This window comes from Acipenser ruthenus, chromosome 10 (genome assembly GCF_902713425.1).
Source record: "Acipenser ruthenus chromosome 10, fAciRut3.2 maternal haplotype, whole genome shotgun sequence".
NCBI classification, from domain to species: Eukaryota; Metazoa; Chordata; class Actinopteri; order Acipenseriformes; family Acipenseridae; genus Acipenser; species Acipenser ruthenus.
Window position 1 is genome coordinate 9,331,151 of NC_081198.1, and position 21,896 is coordinate 9,353,046.

At 36.4% G+C, this 21,896-nt stretch overlaps 1 protein-coding gene across 3 annotated transcripts in view; it reads left to right on the forward strand.

Moving 5' to 3' along the window:
• The first annotated feature begins 3,273 nt into the window (after positions 1-3,273).
• Positions 3,274-21,896, forward strand: part of LOC117410605 (guanine nucleotide exchange factor VAV3) — a 74,430-nt gene continuing 55,807 nt past the window's right edge. The window contains exons 1-2 of one of the 3 annotated variants that reach the window (XM_059031689.1): positions 3,274-3,797; positions 16,463-16,579. In XM_059031689.1, coding sequence (XP_058887672.1) covers positions 3,591-3,797; positions 16,463-16,579 — 324 coding nt within the window. In that variant the 5' untranslated portion in view covers positions 3,274-3,590. The remainder of the gene's footprint in view (positions 3,798-16,462; positions 16,580-21,896) is intronic. The other 2 variants (XM_034017277.3, XM_034017283.3) reach the window with 2 other exon arrangements.

Genomic DNA, 21,896 nt, shown 5'->3' on the forward strand with positions numbered 1-21,896 from the left:
CCACTACTTGCCTTATGGTATGTTCACTATGCCACTAGCATAAACACTTGGTAAAGTGCTCAAGTTAAAGCTTTGATCATCTGTCGTCCCAGCAGGATCATGCCATCTTGTGCCAACTCTTTAAAGTAACGGCGGAGGAAGTGGAAATTGACAATGACCTCAAACACATTGAGCTCTGTGCTTCCTTTCTGTGCTGGCCTGCCTTATCAGGTTTCCAACATACTTCTTCTGACACATTACGGTCCTTTTGAGGCTTGTCACTGGGGATAGGTGAAATTCTGCTTTTCTATAAGACCCCTACTAAACGCTTCTGCATTTTCCATTATAAATAAAAAGGAACGCACATTAAGGAAATTGTAGGTTTACTGTGGGCTTTTTCAAAAATAACTTGGCTTTATATTAGATCAAAATCAAAATTAAATGCCAGTTTGTGGCAAAATATTATAGTATCCACATAAGGTATTGCTAAAATCGTGTTATGAATCGACAAATTGCTAAAAATGAGGAACCCAATATATATATATATATATATATACTGTATTCCTTTAATACAAGGAATAATAAACTTCTCTAAGAAATCTTATTCAGAGATTCCAGTCAGTCTGCACTATTAAGCTCAAGCAGCACAGCAGCGTATGCAACCCTTTCTCCTTTTGCTTTTAGGGGTTGCTCAACATGAGAACGGGCTATCTGCCAAATTCCCTTACATCTATTGTTGAGACAGCCTTGTGTATATAGGCATGCAACTTGGACGAACAGCTGCCTTTAATTCTCATGTCCATCCCTTCACTGCTCTTTTTGATAGCTTGAAAGCTTGTAACCATATAAGGGGAATTGCCCCCTCCCGCACCCCAAGAGATTGAGAAATAAAGCTCTTAATAAAATTAACACAGTGCAAACAAAAGCAGTTTCACACTTTTAAGTGAAAGTTAATAATCTCTATTTAGCAGCAGCTGGACCCTTTTGCAGCATCTACAAAAAATCCAAATTAAAACAACAGTTTAATTAAACTGTTTAATATATATGCACACATCGCTGTCCGATTTCTATTAATTCTTAGTAAATGCTGCCTGGTTTCTGATAAGACCTGGGTTCACATTCATAGCGAAAACCTTTTATGAAAGGGTGCACTCTCCTAATTAAAAAGTGATTATAGCAAGGGTGTGGCAAAGGTTAAATGTATATGAGTATTTTAATATTAAAAGAAATCATGACCTGAAATAAAAGCTTGTGCTAAATATTTTTGAAATACTTGCTAGTAAAATCTTCAGGATTAAAGCTCAGGATTAGAATGGAGTGCACTCTTGATTTCAGTCGATTGCAAAGCTTTTGCCCCCCCGAATAAATCCAAGGTTAATCCTGCTGGAATGTCAAGACCTTCAGGAATGGGTACCTTCTGGAGGGAAGATTTTACTTTTCTCATACAAACTAATTGAAATTGTCCGTTGGTTGTCTTCTTATTAAGGAGAAGATACTCATGACATTGCACATTTGCTGACCAAAAGGAACTTTTTCATGCAACACGACTAACCAGAACAAGTTTGTATACATTATCTTTTACAGTATCATACATACCGTTACTGTACTTGTCAGTTAAGTGCTCTGCAAAATGTTCCAGCTAAAAGGTACAAAAACATGCGTCTCTTTTGGCTGCCCAGCAGACAGATATAAGTTATAGTGCAGGATGTCCACAACGTCAGCATTGCTCTTGGAATCTTGCCTTGTCTGGTTATCTTGTCCTTGATTTTAATAGATCATAGGCTATGTACGTCATACTGCACTTTCGTCACTGTGCTACTACGCAAACTGTGTCATTTTTTGTTGGCTTTCTTAAAAACTGTACATAAAATGTACTTTAATAGAGTCAGGTCAGGCACATTGCAACCAGGTTTCATGGGAGCTTCTTCTGACAGCACTGTGAGCACATCTCAATCCCCATGTGAACACCCCCGGCTTTTCAACCCAATAGAAAAGAAACTGCCAATTGTGCTGAATTGTGAGGTGATTCTATGAGTTGCGCTGGCTTCAAACCCAGCTCTCCAGTGTGAAAAGCACAAGAGGCTAGTGAATTAGCCCTCATCCCACCTAGTTCTATTGGGGTTTCTGTCATTAATACACACTGTTGTTTATTTGTAAGTGTGTATGAACATGAATCAGCAAAGCAACCACAACATGGATTACACCACATGTACAATGCTATCACAGAAATACATGAAATGGTGATACCTGTTATACGATATTTATTGACACTGATGTCTGCAGCACTTGGTTTTATTTTACATGTTAAAGATAAAACGTCTTGGCACTTTATACAGTTAAATCAACTGGACTTACTTAAGAACTGTAGGAAAGATTAATGGTGGTCCTGCAGCATGTTGTGTACAAAGCTATCTAAGTCTTTGTCATGTTTGCCTCTTCTAAGCTTCACTATTCCTTACCACTACTACTGTATGCTTCTACCATGGTATGCTTTTATAAGGATTTACATCTCCAACGTGCAAAAAAATCAAGGGTGTCATTCAGAGTGATATAGTAATATGGATACATGGGCCCAAGCCGATCTAATTCTCTAAGGGTACAAAGGGTTTTAAATCAGAAAAAAAAAAACCCTCCACCATCTTTAAAAATAATTTATCATTACAGTAGCTTGTGACACCATGCCTTACTGAAATACACCCACCTGCAAATGTTTGTTTTCCTTATTTCAAGCAGTGCTACACCTTACTAAACAAACAATAATAATAATAATAATAATAATAATAATAATAATAATAATAATAATAATAATAATAATAATAATAATAATTAAAAAAAAAAAAACTAACATATTTAAAAATTCATTGCAAAAAATAAAATCTGTGATGAATGTCGGTGCTAGTGGTGGCCTATATATATATATATTTTTAATACACATATATTTAAAAATCCACCATACTCGTATAACTTAAGAGACAGGTGGCCCTTATACTATAATGCAACAGTATTCTTGATATATCAAGAACATATACAAAAGTATTTTTGACCAATAAATATATCCATATAATGGTGACGCTGTCAAACCAAAGCACATTGCCTAGCTGGACGCATACGTTATCAAGAGCATGAGTTTGTTCATAATTATGATTTTCATATCAGCGTAAGAGTTTGTTCTTATTCAGCAATGTTTCACTCCTCTTCTCATTGAAGAACGCTCGCACTCGGAGGAGTCGCTGCTGCCTGCGCCAAGTCTCCTGTGTGTATACGGAACATGTGAGACATGTGAGAGTGGCAGACGGAAGACAGACCGCAGCAAACAAGCAACAGCAGCGAGACAGAAAAGGGATCTAGAGGGGGAGAGAGCAGAAAGACTGTCAGCCGTGCAGCCAGCTCGGCGCTGCACACCCATAAATCGATGTCTATACGTTTGTATGTGCGCGCAATGCAAAACAGAAGTGGGAAGTGACATTGCAGTTCTCTTTTCTACGTTATTACACATCCACCAGAGAAGGCTGATTGCATATGAAGCAATACCATTTGTAAATAACTTGATTTCGAGCTGCATTTATTTTATTTTATTTTATTTTTATAATTAGCGTTACATTGAATATAACATGATGGAGCCTTGGAGACAATGCGCGTTGTGGCTTATCAATTGCAAGGTGCTGCCACCAAACCATCGGGTTACGTGGGAATCAGCCCAGGTATTTGATTTAGCCCAAACCCTAAGGGACGGGGTTCTGTTGTGCCAGCTTCTGAACAACCTGAGACCCTTATCTATCAATCTGAAGGAGATCAATCTGAGACCGCAAATGTCACAGGTAAGGGTTTTACATCATGGTTAATACCAGTGTAAAGATGAGCGCGTTTTGGATGGAAGAACAAGAACATCGCAGTAAATGAAGCTCGTTTTTGAACGACCGTTGTGTGTGCTTTTATATTACAAAAATACGATTCGTGTTTAAAGGTGATTTTCGATCGTGTTTTACAGTACAGTGTTATGTTTAATAATGTCTTGTTGATGCGAGTACGGCAACACGCCGGTAGCAGTCTTAAACATATATAAATGCAAAAGTTTTACAGTCAAATAATAACATTTCAAAACATGTCGATCGTATGCTAATTTGAGCAGTTATCTTTGTGCAACTACAGCCTTATTATCGCGTTTGGTGTATATTTTTGTTTTGAGAATGTATAACTATAATAAGGAAGTTACATTATTCTCAGTCGAGTACCGTTATCCATTCTGAGAGCACAAAATGCTGCCCCCTAGGTATACTTTATGTGTGAGTATAGTCTGTAACATACCGTACACATACTGTAGTTGTGAATATAGGACGGATAGATAGGCTGACCAGGGGGCCCTTTCTCATCAACTGTACCGGCGGTGTCCCGACATTTCACCCCAAACTTAAAAAAAAAAAAGCCCTGTTGAGCAACGGCGCCAGATACCACTCATTTCGTGAATTATTTATACAATAGCCAATCATATTAAAATAGTTCATATATGTACTGGACTAAATTGAAAGTATACAAAAAGGATACAAATATAGATGTATATTTTATAATATATATTTATTTTTATAATATATAGTTAAACATGGCCACGAATTGAAAAGGGATAGGTGCAGTGTTTGTTTAACTGCTAGAGGTTGTTGCTTTTTGTTAGATTAATGTGAAAACAGTAATAATGATAAAAGCACTATATTCATACAAGTATTCTTATTTAAAAAAAAAAAAAGGACTGTATAGTTTAAAAGCTATTTTAAATCTATATGTCCCAGTTTTGGAAACTACACAGCAAAAAAATAAACAAATAAATACATTGAATATCTATATCTATAGATCTCTATCTATCTATCTATCTATCTATCTATCTATCTATCTATCTATTTATCTATCTATCTATATATATATATATATATATATATATATATATATATATATATATATATTGTTATATACTGTACATTTTTTATTCAACAGACTGGCACATATGATAAAATATTATAACATGTCATATAATAATGTCACTGTGGTATTGCAGTACTACATGACAACAACAAACTGTAGTTACTGTAGTTTAATATAGTTAAATACAATTGCAAGATGCTTTGGGTTTACTGTTGTAGCATATCATGAATGAACAGTTCTTCCTGACCAGCTACAGTAGCTGGAAGACAATGCCTGATTGTCTTGTGGCAATATCTATCATCCTCCATCTTTTCCTGTACTATATTTAACAATTTATATACATTTTGAAATAAGTAATATTCACTTGCTTCAGATTCTGAACTGTGTTTTATACACCCCCTCACCATAAACATGTTTTACTTTAGACTATTGTGTCGAAAATGTACATAATTAGGTATCTAATGTTAATTCCAAAATGAATAATTCATTAATTTGGAGGCAGCTATTTTATCATCCCATTTTCTAGAAAACATGTGGTGGGTTTACCCTGGGGAGAAAACAGGACAAAAGCCTGAAAAAGCACAAATGGACAATACTGCAAACTGAAATTAATTCATACAGAGTGATGCTGGTGGTATATCAAAGGCCTTAGTGGTCTTGCACTATCATTACTAGAACTAGTATAATGCTACCCATTCTGTAATTAGCATCTGATCATATCATTATTGTCATTTATGTATTTAAATATAAAGTTTGTAGCATCTTCTTTTAACTCTACAAGATTTTTTTTAACATATTTTAATTCAGCCTTTACACATTTCTATGCAACCAGTAGTTTAATTGCATTAGTTGCTTTAAACATTACTAAGTGTTATTTTTATGTACATGTATCCAAAGTTAAAAAAAAGAAGAGAAAGCGTCTGTATGACTTTGAGTTTCGGTTGAGCTTAGCATCCTGCCTCATTTAATGCATCTGTTTGTCATCATGGGATTACAGCAATGAAAACAAAAAAAAGGGCTGCATTTCCTTAGCACAAGGGCCCAGGAGGCTACTGGAAGAGAGGAAGGAGGCTTCTGTTAAAGGCCAGGCCACAACAGAAGCATACTCATATATGATTTTTGTCATTGGGTTGTTAATAATTGGACATACATATACATGACTAATATTTAAATATAGTTTCAACCTTATGCATTCTTTCACTTTAAACATACAGTATAATACGCTACCTATTCAACAGCAGACAGTGCCATTAGGTAACTGTATTATAGTTGTATATTTTGTTTTACAAATATTGCCTCATAAATGCTGGATATCAGTTTCTGCGATGTTGTCTTCTTATTATTATTGAATGTACACTTTGTTCTGAGTATCGAGTCTGCTGAAAACCTCAGAATGCAGATTAATCCTAGGTGGTGGAAAAGACTGAGCAAAGCTGATTGTGGGGAAGTGAGCTGGGGAAGAATATTAGCTTTTCACAATTCAGCGATTTCAACTCTATATGCTTAACACAGCTGTTTCAGAAGCATTTTGTGCTGGGATCGTTTTTAAGCAAAGCTGAAACAACGATAGAATACCATATAGAAAACCAAATTCAAGGCAATGTCATGGCTTAGCATATTATAACCCCCCCTCCCTTCCCCTCCCCCTGTCCTAGCCTGGCCCAAATGATCAATATCATTCAGTATGTGTAAACTGTAAACTCATGTGGTCTTCAGTTCCTGTCCTGATCTACACACACTGCTGGAGACTTTATCCTGCTTTTTCTTCCATCTTCTCTTTGCTCATGCTGTGGTGTTTCTCTTTAAAGTGATAGCACAGAGTATTTAGGGTGACCTTCAAGAGGTCAGTGAGTCAGGCAACCCAGTTCCATCAACAGATACTAACGGTGCTGAGCAGAATGTGTTCTCTATCAGTAATACAGGCACAGTGTTCCCGGAAAGCCCTTCTTCAGTCTGTGACTGGGAGTTTAGATCTCTGCAGAACAAGTCCACTTAAGATGGAGATAAAATAAAAGTAACCAAAATTTGATACTAAAGTAAGAGAATGTTATTGGTAGTTATTGCTGTGCACAGGTAGCTGTAACAGCAGTGAACCTGTGGGCATTGGTATGATAACATTAATCAAAACCTTTTATTAATGTGCAGTGCACAGTAGCATGAGCAGAAGGTTGTGTTCAATAGTGCTACTTCCAGTTAGAAGAGTTATAGTGAGAACGGGAGCAGCTGGCACTGCAATGATAAAGCGATATACAGTAAATCATGAGAAGGTGTCATTTCTAAAGTAGAAATATACTTTATTTTTAAATTAAGCAGAGCACCATTTTTACATGTGGTGTTTCTCTTTGTATAAATATTTTCATACAATTCTTAATCTCCTCTCATTTTTTCACTTTTCTGTTTAGTCTAACCCCAAAGAATTTCACTGAATCCCAAGTGTTTTTTTATTGTTACCCAGCAAAAGATGCAGGGCTTGGATTAGTTTCAATTAAAAAAAAAAAACCCTTAAATGTCAACACTCTCAGCTTTGTCAGCGCTTGTCCTCAGGGTCCTCTGGGGCTCTCTGGTTTTCCATGCTTTACTGCTTTCAGCTCACAATTGAAATATGTTAATGTAGGTTGCTAAATTCAGATCAAAGTTTTAGTCAGGGGTTGAATTTGACGTTCTAAAATATAACATTTATTTAACAATTTTGACCCTTGCTTTAACATTTTTGACTATTGGATGGATTTATCATAAGCAATGGATTACCTTTGATCACATTTGAATACATGCATACTTAAATACAGACGTACAGTATATACATACATACCTACATACGTACATACATACATACACACATACTGTACATATGTATATTATTATTATTTATTTCTTAGCAGACGCCCTTATCCAGGGCGACTTACAATTGTTACAAGATATCACATTATACATTATACAGATATCACATTATTTTTACATACAATTACCCATTTATACAGTTGGGTTTTTACTGGAGCAATCTAGGTAAAGTACCTTGCTCAAGGGTACAACAGCAGTGTCCCCCCACTGGGGATTGAACCCACAACCCTCCGGTCAAGAGTCCAGAGCCCTAACCACTACTCCACACTGCTGCCCCTATATGAAATGACAGGCTTACCAAGACTGCTGACAATTGTGAAACTGCTTTTAACACTTTTTGTGAATGGGTACTATTAGTAATATATTCACACAAGAGGAAACACGCAGTGCTGTACGTGACAGTATTACTGTTTATTTTGAATACCTCTAGTTAGCAATATGCTATCAGTTGTTTTGTACAATACATTGATTTTTTTTTTTTAAATTATCCCATAACCATACAATGTTTGACACCCAGTATACATGTATATCACTTTACTATTTAGATATGGGATGTTAAATGGAATGAAGCATTAAATACCTAGAAATTAAATATCTAGAGCAATAAATATCTTATTGCTTTCCCAGGTCTTTGGTCTTTTCCACTCTTCTAAGTGTATTTCAAAGCCCATCCCCCCTTCCTTCACCACACACACACACACACGCACACACACACACACACACACACACACACACACACACACACACACACACACACGTTTGTGCAACTGTCAAGAAGCTAAGCATATTTTTTGTCAGTTATTTCACTTAGAGTCTTAAATGCTATGTATAATTAATAATATTTTTACTACTACAGATCAAGGTACCAGTATGACTGGTAAATAAGGGAACACACACCCACACACGCACACACACCCATACACACACACACACACACACACCTACGCATGCACGCACGCACGCACGCACGCACACACACCCATACACACACACACACCCACACCCACATACAATTCAGCTCCTATTATTCATAATGCATGCATGTTAATCTAATGTCCATTTAGCTGAAGATGCATTTCATAATAAGTGGCCAAAGATTCTAACTGTGACCCTCTAAAGACAACTATCCCAATCTTGCACAAAATACAGTGGGGAAATGCCATTTTGTTTTTCAGTCAGTCTGGAGATTACTATTGTGATAATTTGAATGGAGAAAATCCTGGCATGACAGTTTATATGCAGAAACATCTTTATTTTACAAGGATATGTTTTGATGTAAGAGCTATTAATTAAAGTGAACATTATGATAGGGTTTGTTATTTACTTGTGTGTGTTTTACTGTTAATGCCTAAAACATTTATGATTGTCTTTATAATTCTGAGTAATATTACATATCTGGATACATTGAATTTCCTTCAGAAATATTTACTGTTATGTACTGTCTACAGCATGTAGGATAATTTCTGACCTGTCTACCCAGGTCACAGGTGGTATGAAACCACGTACCTGGGTCGTACCCGGGTTAACCTGGGTCCCAGCGACCCACCTTAAGAATGTATGACTGCTGTTCGTGAGCCGAAGGAATAGCAAACAGCCACGCTTGCGTAAAAGTCTCACTTGATTGAGACACAGCACTAGTCAGATTGCAGCAGGGAAACATTTGTTCTACTCAACATTTGGGCCGATGGTTCAATCCAGAGAAGCTTGGATGGAAGCGTCAGTAACAAGCTGCTTCAGGGGCACTGATACGCGCATTGTTTTCATGCGTCTGTCACCCAGGTTTATCAAAAGCAGTGTGAAATTGCGTAGCCGACCCGCATGACACCAGGTCCTGACCCGGGTAGGTTCTGACTCGGGTAGAGCAAGCCAGTGTGAAAGGGGATATATTGAAAATAAAATCGCCCACTGTAATGCTTTATCAATGTGTATTATGTAGTAATACTAAGAACTGTCATTGCCACAAGAAATGTCATGTTTTCTTCAGCACAAAAAAGCTTATAAAATGTTGTAATATTGCATTTAAAGGTTGCATGGGGTTGTTCATACTGTAGCAAAAGCGTATCTGGTTCGCAGCGGAATAAAAGAAGACAACACAGGATGCAGCTCAAAGCAGTTAAAACTGCTATTTTTATTGAAAATGGAGAACAGCAGGCAAAAGGACGCTCTTTTTAGCAAAAGGATAAGTAGCTCAGTAGGCAGCGCCAACGACGCAAAACACAACACAACCCCGATCTGCGCGCAGGTAGCTCATAATAGAGATCCCTCCCGAGCCCTATTGGCTCACACACACAAGGGCACATTTACATACACACTGAGCAATCGCTCAGACCCTCAGTCCCGCGCAAGCAACTGACTGGCGCAACCGAACACAAATCACAATGCAGCCAACACATACCCCTCTCTCATACAGCTGCACTGTGCACGTGACACCCTAGGCAGCATGCCAGCACTGCCTAGACACAAAACGCGCTTCCACTCACCGACTCACGCAGGGTGATACACACAAATGGCGGGGAAGACAGGACAGCACACACACACACACACACACACACACCTAACACTAACACTCCCGCTCCCCTCCTGGCGTCCAGTCCCAAGCAGTCCAAACTGACCTGCCGTTACAATATGTTAGTATCGGTGGGATGTCATAACAGTAGAGTTGCAATGTTAAGTCCTGGCTTTTTTTTTTTAAAGGAACTTCTGTATCCTATCTGAATTCCCTATATTGTTTTTTTATTTTTTATTTTTTATACTCAGTATAATAATAATAATAATAATAATAATAATAATAATAATAATAATAATAAACCTTTATTTATATAGTGCAATTCATGTACAATACAATTCAAAGCGCTGTACATACAGATAAAAAAAAATACAAAAATACAATAATAAACAGTAAGAAAAGAGTGCAGTTATTAAAAACAGAAGTAACAATAAAACTCAGAATAAAACATAAAATGTTATGGAAAAGCTATATTAAAAAGGTATGTTTTTAATCGAGATTTGAAGATTGCAATTGAAGGTGAATCTCTGATAAAAGGGGGTAAGGAGTTCCAGAGTGTGGGGGCATTAAAACAGAAAGCAGCCTCTCCCATCCTTTTACCATTCACCCTCGGAATACATAAAAGGCCAGCATTTGCAGATCTCAGAGTGCGTTCAGGCTGATAAGGAATTAGCATATAATTTAGATATTGTGGAGATAGTCCATTCAGTGCTTTAAAAACATCGCTTGACCTTTCTAAGACATAAAGGCTGCATTTTCAGAATTCCAGCACTGGTAGATTTGGAGGTATAATGGGAATTACTAAATTTAATTTAAGCCAGTTTTTGAGTGAGTGTGAGAAGCCACATCATTCTAGAAGGATATTTACTCTCTCCCTTGATTTTAAAAGCTAATGTATTTTTTAAAACAGAGTAAATATATATTTTTTAATGCAGTACTTGAACTAAAAGGTGTTTTGACAGTTCAACAGTTTATATTACTGTAGTGAAAATCTCATGAATGTTTTGTAGCATACATGCCTATCCACAGGTTTTTTTTTTTAAAAAAATATTTTATCAAGACTGCTTGACATACTTTTTTTTTTAGTAATACGATTTTTAAAAAGTAAGTTTAGTTGAATTGTGTACCCGCAGTATGGTTGCTTGATAAACTTAGATATTTTATGTATTTTTCTTGCAATGTCTGTCCTCCCACACACAGTAAGTGTTTAATGGATTTCCCATGCTTGCCCTTTTATTACTGAAAAGGGGTGGTCTACCTGAGAACATACAGTAGGGAAGCAGCATGTCCCATTGACAGTTCTTGCCCATATAACTCAGTCCTTAGTGACTGTCAGTGCAACAGCTTGTGTGAGGAGACCTAACACAATATTGTATTTGTTCCCAATGCAAATCCAGTCCTACTGAGGCACAACAGGAACTAGAGTGTAGTCAGCCTCACATTGAAGGGTGTTAGTTATACCAGACGGACTGATTACTCTGAATTTCAAGAACACACATTTCTGAAGTTAGATTGCCAATGCACAAATACAATTCATTATGAAGTTTTTACTCCAACCCCCAGTGTTTTATTCATAAAACTCATGATATGCTATCCCACTGACAGCATAAGATTGATTTTGTAAGTGTAAATTAGGTTTGTGCCAATAAATTATATTACTGTAGAAGATAACTCTTTTTAGTGTTAAGTGATCGTCAGAAGTGGTTTCTGGTGTTGCATGGTAAGCATGCAATATCTCTAGAGTGAGGATTATTTAAATCCAGTTGGTCGAGTGCATTTTAATCCGTTTTTGTGATGGGCATTTTTATGATTTGAAAATATGGAAAGGTAATTTGGGTTTGTTCTCGTATCCCTCTTGTATGAAAAAAGTTTAAACCCTGGCCTAATTTGTAGCAAAAATACATTGATAAAATAATACATTATATATGCATTCCCTTTTATGTGAAAGTGGATGTGGTTTTGTAACGTACTTTACGTATTTAAGTATTATGGTAAGCTTGTCATGAAAGGTAATTTTTAAGCAGTTACTAAGGCTAAAGCAAAATACAATATCTGTAACAGTAAAAAACTAGCAAAAAAGACCACTTTGTTTGCAGAAAGAAGCAGTTAAATTATTGTTCTGAGTAGTTCCTTGCTAGTTGTTATTGTTAAAATTATTTTATTTCACCTTTGCCTATGCCCACTCCCTAAAATAACTGGTCCTGACACTGTTTTATATATAACTGTCCAACTAGATCTGTTTTTATATGCATTAGTATTTGTTTGGGAAGAATGTTCATGTTTTATTTGCAGTTCAAGTAGAAGTGCCCATACATGTTGCTGCCAGGCCAAGATACATCAAAGATTAATATTTGAACCAAGTCTGTATCAGACAATCCATATCTCAAGTAAAGCAAAATATATACTAAGCTGTACCTTGGGCTTGGACTATCTTGAATACATCTCTGTTATATAGTAGTTACCCCTTCTGGAACAGAATGGGGCAATTCAAATTCATCTCCGGTAACTCATCTCCACCCCCAGCCCCATACCAAAGACAACACCACCACCCCAATCTGTATCAAGATTTATCTAAAGTTTAATTCAGAATCAAAACAATCTATTCCTAGATACTTGACACACAAATAATTAGCACTACTGTATTGCAGTACTGTTTGCCATTAAAGATATAGCACTTTAGATGTTTCAATAAAAGGCACTTAACTATACAGTATATAAACCAAGTGCATTTTATCAATGCTGCTGATACATTACTGAAGTAACTTTACTCTTAATTAAATCTGCCCTGAAGACTATTTATAATGATGGAAGATTGGCAGGTTTATTTCATCACACTTTTCCTGTGTGTTGATTAAAAAATAAGTAATTAGATATTCCTGCAATACCAAATACCAAAAATGAGCCGGTTTCCTTAAAAACAAGAGTTTACTGCTTCTGTTTTTCTTTCTTTCTATAAACCTTAACCTTAACATTTACATCTATTTATTTTACATCTATTGGACCATTCACATTGCTTCTCAGAATAGCAGATTTAACACTGATAGAAGTAGAATTGTTTCAGTAGAACTTTAGATAATATAATATGTATGGAGTGATGACTTTTCAACTGGTATTCTCACATTTTTAGCTGCGCTCAGCAGTCCATAAATTAAAAAATCAAATGTTTATGTTTGACCCCTCTCAGATGTTTGTGTCCAGGAATGTTGTTGTAAAGAGAACACAAGTTGGCAAGCTTACTCTCAGCAGAGCATGCTTCCAAAAGAGAATGATAAGGTATCTTTAGCTCAGTGGGAGATAGTTCAGTTAAACTAATCAGTGGAAAAAGGAAAAGGGAAAAGGTTTTTGAATCAACACTATTTGGATTTGCCAGGGTTTCAAGCTTCAAAGCAAGAAATAATCATTTTTTTTTTTTGTGTATGCTGCACCGTAGCACATATGCGGATACAAATGTAAAATGCCTAAATGTATATATTTGGCCTTATATGTACAGTATTAGGTGCTGGTATAAACATGCTGTAGACAATTTAAAGCTACATCATTAATATATGAATAGTATACCAAATCCAGATGGAGTCTAAGTGGTTCATGGTTCACTCTTTTTTTACATTTACAAAAGCCAACCTCTCTTTAGCATATTTCAGAATACATTCACTCTCCCTTTCCCCTGTGTGTCACCATATGTCAATAATAATATGGAAGCAGTCTCTGGCCAGCCCACCCTCCACTGCTTTAAAGCTGCTGTCGTCAGTGTACAGCATCAGGTAGAATAGGTGCCTCTTGGTAGGTGTGCTGTTGGCAGTAATACTGTATGCATACACTAATGTATTACATCCAACCATTATTGTATTGACTTTTCAAGGATTTGATGCTTGGAACTCACTTTTTTCTTTTTCCTTTTTTCTTAACAGTTTCGATATGTTAAGAAATCTGTGCGTTTTTAAAAATGTTTTCTTTATTTTTTCAGTAGTACAGCACATACTGTAATGAGATTAAGTAGATGTATTATGTTTCCTATCAATTTAAATAACATATGTCAGAGTGACATAACAGTTCATTCATCAAGTAAGACCCCAGTTGCATGGTCAGGATTTTTTCTTTTGGGTCAATTTTTAGTAAATACTTGCAGACTGTTTCCTCTTTATCTTTAGTGCAGTTTGTAAACTACTGTGTATGGAGATTTCTCAGCTGGGCTAAAGAAAAGAAAGAAAATTACATTACCATCTGCTGATTATGGTGCATTGAATAGAAGGCTAAAAAGGTGCAATCTGTTTTAATGTAATGTGGGTTTTCATCAAACACTGCGTTTCCGGTTAGTACTCATTTCATGTACTGTAGGCTACTGCATGGTACATCCTCCTCTGAACAAGATAAAATCACATTTTCTTGTACTCAGTTCGTCTTAAGATATGGGGTCATAATTATGCTTTAGCAGCAGCACTGCAACGTTTAAAAATAAATAAATTAAACAAAATGTAATTTTTTCAAATTCAAAAATAAGCAAGCAGGACGGTTGCATCAATGTTACTTCTGAGTTCACCTACTTCGTTTCTTACTAGTTCAGAAACCCTACTAGGAAAAAGAAAGCTCGGTATTTCTCTTTTTTTCAAAAGCAACCAACATTCTATTATACAGGGTTGTACAGTTGCTAGTGAGCTTTCATACATTCAGAGAGCTAGTCTCATGTCATGTCTGATTCCTTTTTTCAGTGTAGCTTTTTGGTCCCTTCATAGTCGTTGCCATGGCCATTTATTTACACTGGAACCACAAGGGATTATGTAGAACTGCTAAACCTTGAATTCCCTTGTTAAACGAACTAGAATCTAACAGTTGTAGTTCGATTTCATTAGTTAGGACATTATTTTTTTTCCCCCTAGATTTCTTGTTTAGGTTATACTCATCAGGTTCCTAATACCTACTCCTAATCAGCCTATGGTGCTCTTCTACATTAATAAGACGACTGATGACAGGTCAGGGTTGACTTCAAGCGAAATTGCCTGAATAATTGATAACCTTTGCTTTTATGTGATCCTCTTTCTATCTATGAAAGCTCCAGTGGGAACAGTAATATCAGAAAGCAAGCTTTGTTTTGGCAGATTACCTCAACGTCGAACATCAGGAGTCTTTATTAATATTCGTCTCATAGAGACAAGGGGAATTAGATGTATCACCCTGTGTAACAGGGCGAGGTGCCCCGTACATTGTTTTGTTTATTTTATTTTAGAACGGGGCCCCCCTCCGCCCCTGTGTTATTTTGTATTATTATTAGTATTATTATTATGTATGTATATGACGGCGTATGTTTTTGTTTTGTTAGTGACGGCGTAGCCGTTTTTGTTATTATTTAGTAGCGTGGATGGGAAGCCCCATCCACATTGTAATTAATAAACTCGTGCAGATTGTGGCCGAGGAGTAATAGAATAATTAATTGCAAGCTAGTTAACCCCCTCGGCCACAATATAAAAAGCCTGCAGCTCTCTCAGTTCGAGGTGGGTGTTAGAGAGGAGAGAGCGAGCAAAAAGACGGCGATTGAAAGAGAAACGAAACTTAAATAACATAGGAACAGTGAAGGCAATCTGCCCAGCCTGACCTGTGTTGTATTATTATTTATTTCTGTGGTCGAGATTTGTTTTTTTAAAACCTTTTATTTTGCTCTGCGAGCACAGTGTGTTTTTGTTTAAATATTTTATTTATTTTTGTTACTTGTAAATAAAAACAGCAAACGCCACCTTTACCTGCAGTACTCCCTGGTGTCAGTACTTTCCTTCCTGCTTCTGCCGTGACGTCAGACCACTCAGTCACCCTGTCACACCCTGATAAAGATGTTATAATTAATTTTTTTAATGCAGTACATTTTCTTGAATGGAACTTTGCTGTACTACCACAGACAATATAGTTATCTACATTGTGGATCTTCATTAGGACTGGCTGTGTATTTGCTTAGTTGTCTTAATTAAGATTATCAAAATGTATTAACTTAAACCCAATAAATAGATTTCTATGTGGTTTGGTGGTCTTGCCTCATAACTGAAACTGAACACGCTGGTGTTGGTCGAAGTTAGGAGGAAATCAGACGGGTTTCTAGGTCAGTTTCTTAACATTTGAAAATGTAAAAGGTTTCTACCAAACTGAAATTAATTCAGTGGGATTAGTTTCACCTTGTGCACAATGATAACATGAATATGATACCATGGCACTGATATTCTTGTTCTGTTTTTTTTTTTTTTTCAGTTCCTGTGTTTGAAAAATATAAGAACATTCCTTTTAGCATGCTGTGAAATATTTGGGATGAGAAAAAGTGAATTGTTTGAGGCCTTTGACTTGTTTGATGTTCGAAATTTCGCAAAGGTAAGATCATTTTCAACATTTCTGTCTCACAGTGCAACATGATTTGATACATTTGCACAGTTATTCATGCATGTTTAATTGTCTATCATAATTACATAATAAAAGATTCATATGACGGGAATTTAGTTAGGGTTCAGAATGGGGTAAGTTGTGGTGGTTCGGAATATTTGTTTTCAAGAATGTTATTCCATTTCCGTTAATTAACATAACATAATTCCCATGAAATTTGATTTCACAAAAATATGTTATTGTTAGTGCTACCCTATAACACCTTCTTCTGACCTTTACAATTGCTTTTTTATACTGCCTTAAAAGAACAAAATATAATTTCAAACACTCTTTTTATCTGTCCAACGCGTAACACATTACCTTTGTCTACCACCTGCTGGTATTTTAATGGAGCCCCAGGTGAACATTAATTAAAGGTTCTGTAAACAGGTTCTCCTCTGTATGTGGCCAGTTTGTTTCATGAGCACAGCTTCTGGTGATACAGACTGGCTTGTAGGTAATGTGGGCTATGTATTGGTTTGACATATGGGGACAGATTTGAAGGGGTGGGGCATATGGGACTGTTTTAAGTGAGCCCATGTGGCTTGTGAGTTATAGCAGCTGTATGGTTTGGGAGAACCACAACACTGGCCAGCACTGGTATCCCAGCTGTAGTTTGTAGACTGCCATTGAATCATACAAATGACCTCTTCATAGATCACCTGATTCCCGTGCCTGTCTGAATGAGGGTCTGTCATACCCAAAGGGCAGGCCCTTTGTCTATGGCTGTACAGCTGGGGCCTACATGCATCACAAAAACACAAAAACACTATCAATGGCATCCTTGATTACGTTTCACTACTGGACAGATGGTCCTGGCTATACAGTATACAATTATTTTAAACATACAGGAGTGAGTATTTATTTTACTCCATACAAGCTGATTATGATAGCGAGGCAATTTGTACTAATAATGGCTTGTATCTATCTCAATTGGGTTAATTTTGCTCTAACTATTTTCAAGGACAAATTAAACACATTTATAAAATGTTGGGGCTTGTAAATGTACATTAAACCATTGTTATATGCTGTCAAAAATGTCATATTTTGGTTTTTAAAAAAATGAAATACACAAATAATGCATTTGGTTTTAAACACTCATACATGATTTCCATTGGGTTAGTATAAAGTTTATACAGAGAAAATGACTATAAACCCCCACCTAGTAAGTGGAATTATGGATTTTCTGTATTATATTAACAGATATAACACCACCTACTTCAACCCTTCTAAAATGTATTTTTTTTTGTATATACAGCTGTTTACATCATATAGTGTTACAGATTATATTTTTTAAACTATTTAGCTGTTTAAAGGGGTTTGTTTTTTCTGAAACAAACATGCATTTTATTTCTGTGCATCTAGCTCGTGCAGTGTGTTCTGACAAGGTCATCTGTAATCAATAGCATGCTAATTTTCTCTACAACATACAAAGGTTTTGCTAAAACCTTCTATTGCAGCATGCTGTAAAAAAGATTTGAATGCCAAATTATGCATACACCTATGAATATAAACATTACTGCAGAGCTTAGGAGCTTTAAAAATGAAATTAACTAAAGCTATAGAAAGTCATGAGTGTTTTGAATCAAACCATGTTTTAATTATAATTATTCCAAGATATGTATTGCTTGTATATTCCAACGTATTTTTGTTTAGGTTTTAATGCTAATCCACTATTTCAGTGTTTCTTCCAGCTAATTAAGAGCTTTCCTACTGTCCCTTTTCATAACAGCCAGCTACAATAATATGGCAGGCTGTATTGGATTGTGATATTGATTTAGTTGTATACACTTTGGCACCCTGTAAAACGATTGTTTGATAATATACATTTTAATGAGATGATTGGAGCCTTAGGTATTGAGTCTTTTGCCAGTAAAACAAATATAAATATATTTTGAGCAACCTATTCTTAATTCACTACTTTTTTATTTTAAATTAATTCAGAGATCTAAATAACTATGGCTCATTTATTTTACAAGTTTGAAAATATTTTATATCTGTATTTTTTATACTTAAAAAAATGTGTTAAATGAATCAAGGTTGTTTTGTGTTTGATATTCACAGTATTATGACTGGTTTTTCAATAGGGAACAATATTTCTAGTAGTATGCATGTTTCTACATGTACAAGTAAAAAATGGTGGCTGCCCATGTCCTGAGTCCCCAGTACTGACTACACATTATGCTGCTGCATGACATTATTTTGGAAAAGAGGCTGTATAAAAAAAAATCTTCAATTTTTAATTTATGCAACAATGTGGCCTAGGAGTAAGTACACATATTATCATGAGTTTTTATTCTAAACATGGTTAGATCCCCACTGAATAAATCTGAGCTTGCAGTATGTTCATGAGAATCAGATTGATAAATATGTATTTTATCTACTCAGTAGTGGTACCTGATTTTGCATTTTGGTATAAATAAATTGAAATACCAAGTTTGAAAAACTTGTATGCATGATACGATCATTTACATCCAGAAACCTTTTGATTTGCACATGCACACCTACTGTGCTTTTTGTCTGTTGGCGTTGGTGTGAACACTGCGTCACTACTTTCTGCTGTTCAGACGCTTCCACCCCCTAAGCACAAGTCCTTGGCATGCATTGTAATGATGTTTGATACAGCTTTGCCATACTTAGCTCTGCAGCTAAACAAGGCCAGCTCAGCCAGCTGTTCAGCAATACAAAGCTACTTCATGCTTGGGTTCTAGGGTTTCCATGGCTGCTTCAACGTGTCAGCCAGTTAAACCTGCATTGGGTTTAATCTGATTAAAAAAATCATCATAGACAAAAATGGTTTAATTGAAAGGGGAAGTATATGTGGCAGCAATTCACAGTATGTGCACACAGAGATGACCTACCGTATGACATGGTCGATCACAGTGGAACAGTTACTCTCAAGTGTTTTTGTGTTCAGTTTCTCAGGAGATGTGCAGATAAAGTATTGTTTAACGAACTAAAAGTTATTATTTACTTAAACTAATGTAGACTGGGCATTTGTTTTTCTTTTGGAGATACAGGCCCCGGTATTCGAAGCAGTGCACAATCTCCTTGCAAAATGTGTGCCTTGCAAAAATGTGTGCTTTTGCACAAAAACTGATATTTTCCAACACGGCACAAAGCAGTTGCGCAAAGTTGGAAAATAAGTTTTTTGCTCAATTCGCAAATGTGTTTGTGCCTGGCAAAAACACCTGCGCGTTCATTACCAATATAGCAGAAATGCACAAGAGTTACGTGTGAATGCGCAGAATTGGAATACTACATGACAATGGACTGTTAACAATATCCTGCCAAGCACCTATCATAGGTGTACAGCACATACCAATATTCCACAGGTGAGCCTACACTCAAATGTAACCTGCACATGGAATGCAGAATCAAAGCTCAACACACATCGGTAGCATTGGCATCTCCGAAGTTGCATGCCCACCCCCACAAATATATAAATAAGCTAATAAATTGAGAAATTACACAATGGACCACAGGATAGTGTAGGCTATTCAACATATAACTTAAATAAAAATATATTGTAGCGACTTGCTAACTGGATAAGTGTCAACATGAAGGACACAGACAAAATATCTCTTGAGCATCAAACTCCACTCTTTATTTTACAGAAACGCTCTGACCCGTGCTCCTTACACTATACATAAACATATTTACAAAAGTGTGGACTGTAAAACAAACCCACAGTGCTGAAAACACTAATCTATTCGGAAGCCCTGAAGACAGGAATCTCAGCATGGAGCCGGCCAAGTACACTGTCTATGGATGCAGTCTGCGCATGTGTATCCCTTACTCATACTCTTACTCATACTGCTGAAAGCCCCTTTTAACTGCCCCCCACTCACCACTCCCCCTGCTCCTACCACACCTGTATGGCATAGTCAATAGCATGGAATGCGGATCGTGGGTGTCAGAGTATGCTTCTGATATCAATGAGAAATAAATAACAATACTTAGAAAAGTCAGCTGTGTCTTTATACCTGAGTGTGGAATTACTGGGTGAATGGCATGAAAAGGAAAGGGAGCCTTTGGAGAAGGCAACTACAGGGATATGTTATGGATTGAGCCCTCGAGCACTGCAGCCCTTTGCCAATGTTGCTGAGGATAGGGTACTTCGCTAAATGCATGTAATGCAAAACGAAGCCATTTGCATTCAAATTCGGCCTTTGGAGCAGTTCAAATAATTTTGTGCTTAAGCATATGAAATTTGCGCACATACATGCATTTGTGTCTAATGTTTATCATTATTACAGGCATTAGCGTGGCTAATAAGCTAAATATTTAAAGGGCCATCATAGATACGGAATTCAAACAGATGTATCTGTGCTGTGCTGTTTGCTACAATATATAATGTGATATATTGTAACAATTGTAAGTTGCCCTGGATAAGGGCGTCTGCTAAGAAATAAATAATAATAAATAATAATAATAATAATATCACATTATTTTTACATACAATGACATTATTTTTTACACATTATTTTTTTACATACAATTACCCATTTATACAGTTGTGGACAGAACATTGTATGATCTCTGGGTGTTTTCATTGTTGTAGTACCTCGGAATGCACCTGCATTTCACTTCAGTGAGTGAGTGCTGGAGTGGTGTGCGCAGAGTTAAGGCTTGCTCTTTAAAAGCGTTATTTTGTGCCTCGCAAAACTGATTTTGTGCTTGGCGCATACTTTCGAACATGGCAGGATCTTGCTAATTGTCGGCCACTCCCGCCAAATTGTGCTATGCATGCATTATATTTGTACACAGCACAAAACGGATTGTGGCATGCAAAAAGAAGTTTCGAATAAGGCACATTTCATGCATTCGCGCATATATCTACATTGGGCTCTTTAGCAGGTGCACCTCTGTTTTTTTTATATCACTCTTTCCTTTGATTGTGTGAAATACGGCAGTGGATGTGAGAGAAGAAAGCGGAACTGCCATTGCTGAGCCACAACTGGCCTCCTTACAAACATTCACATGGCTATTTGCCATCTTTTTATTCTTTCACGTTTATAAGATTAGTACATCTATCTTTACTTCAGTGGGTAGATAATAGAAAGGCATAGTAATCGACTTATTTCTCTTGAACTTGCTGTAAGCCAAAACCAATAGTGTCATGACAATGGAGCAATGGAGGGCAATGAACGTCAGTGTCTAACATGAGTGAATAGTTTAAGTTAATGACACCAGCATTAGCATTTCTGGAACAGCACCACATCACAGTCATTATTTCATTTTTTTTTATCAAATGCAGATCGTGCAA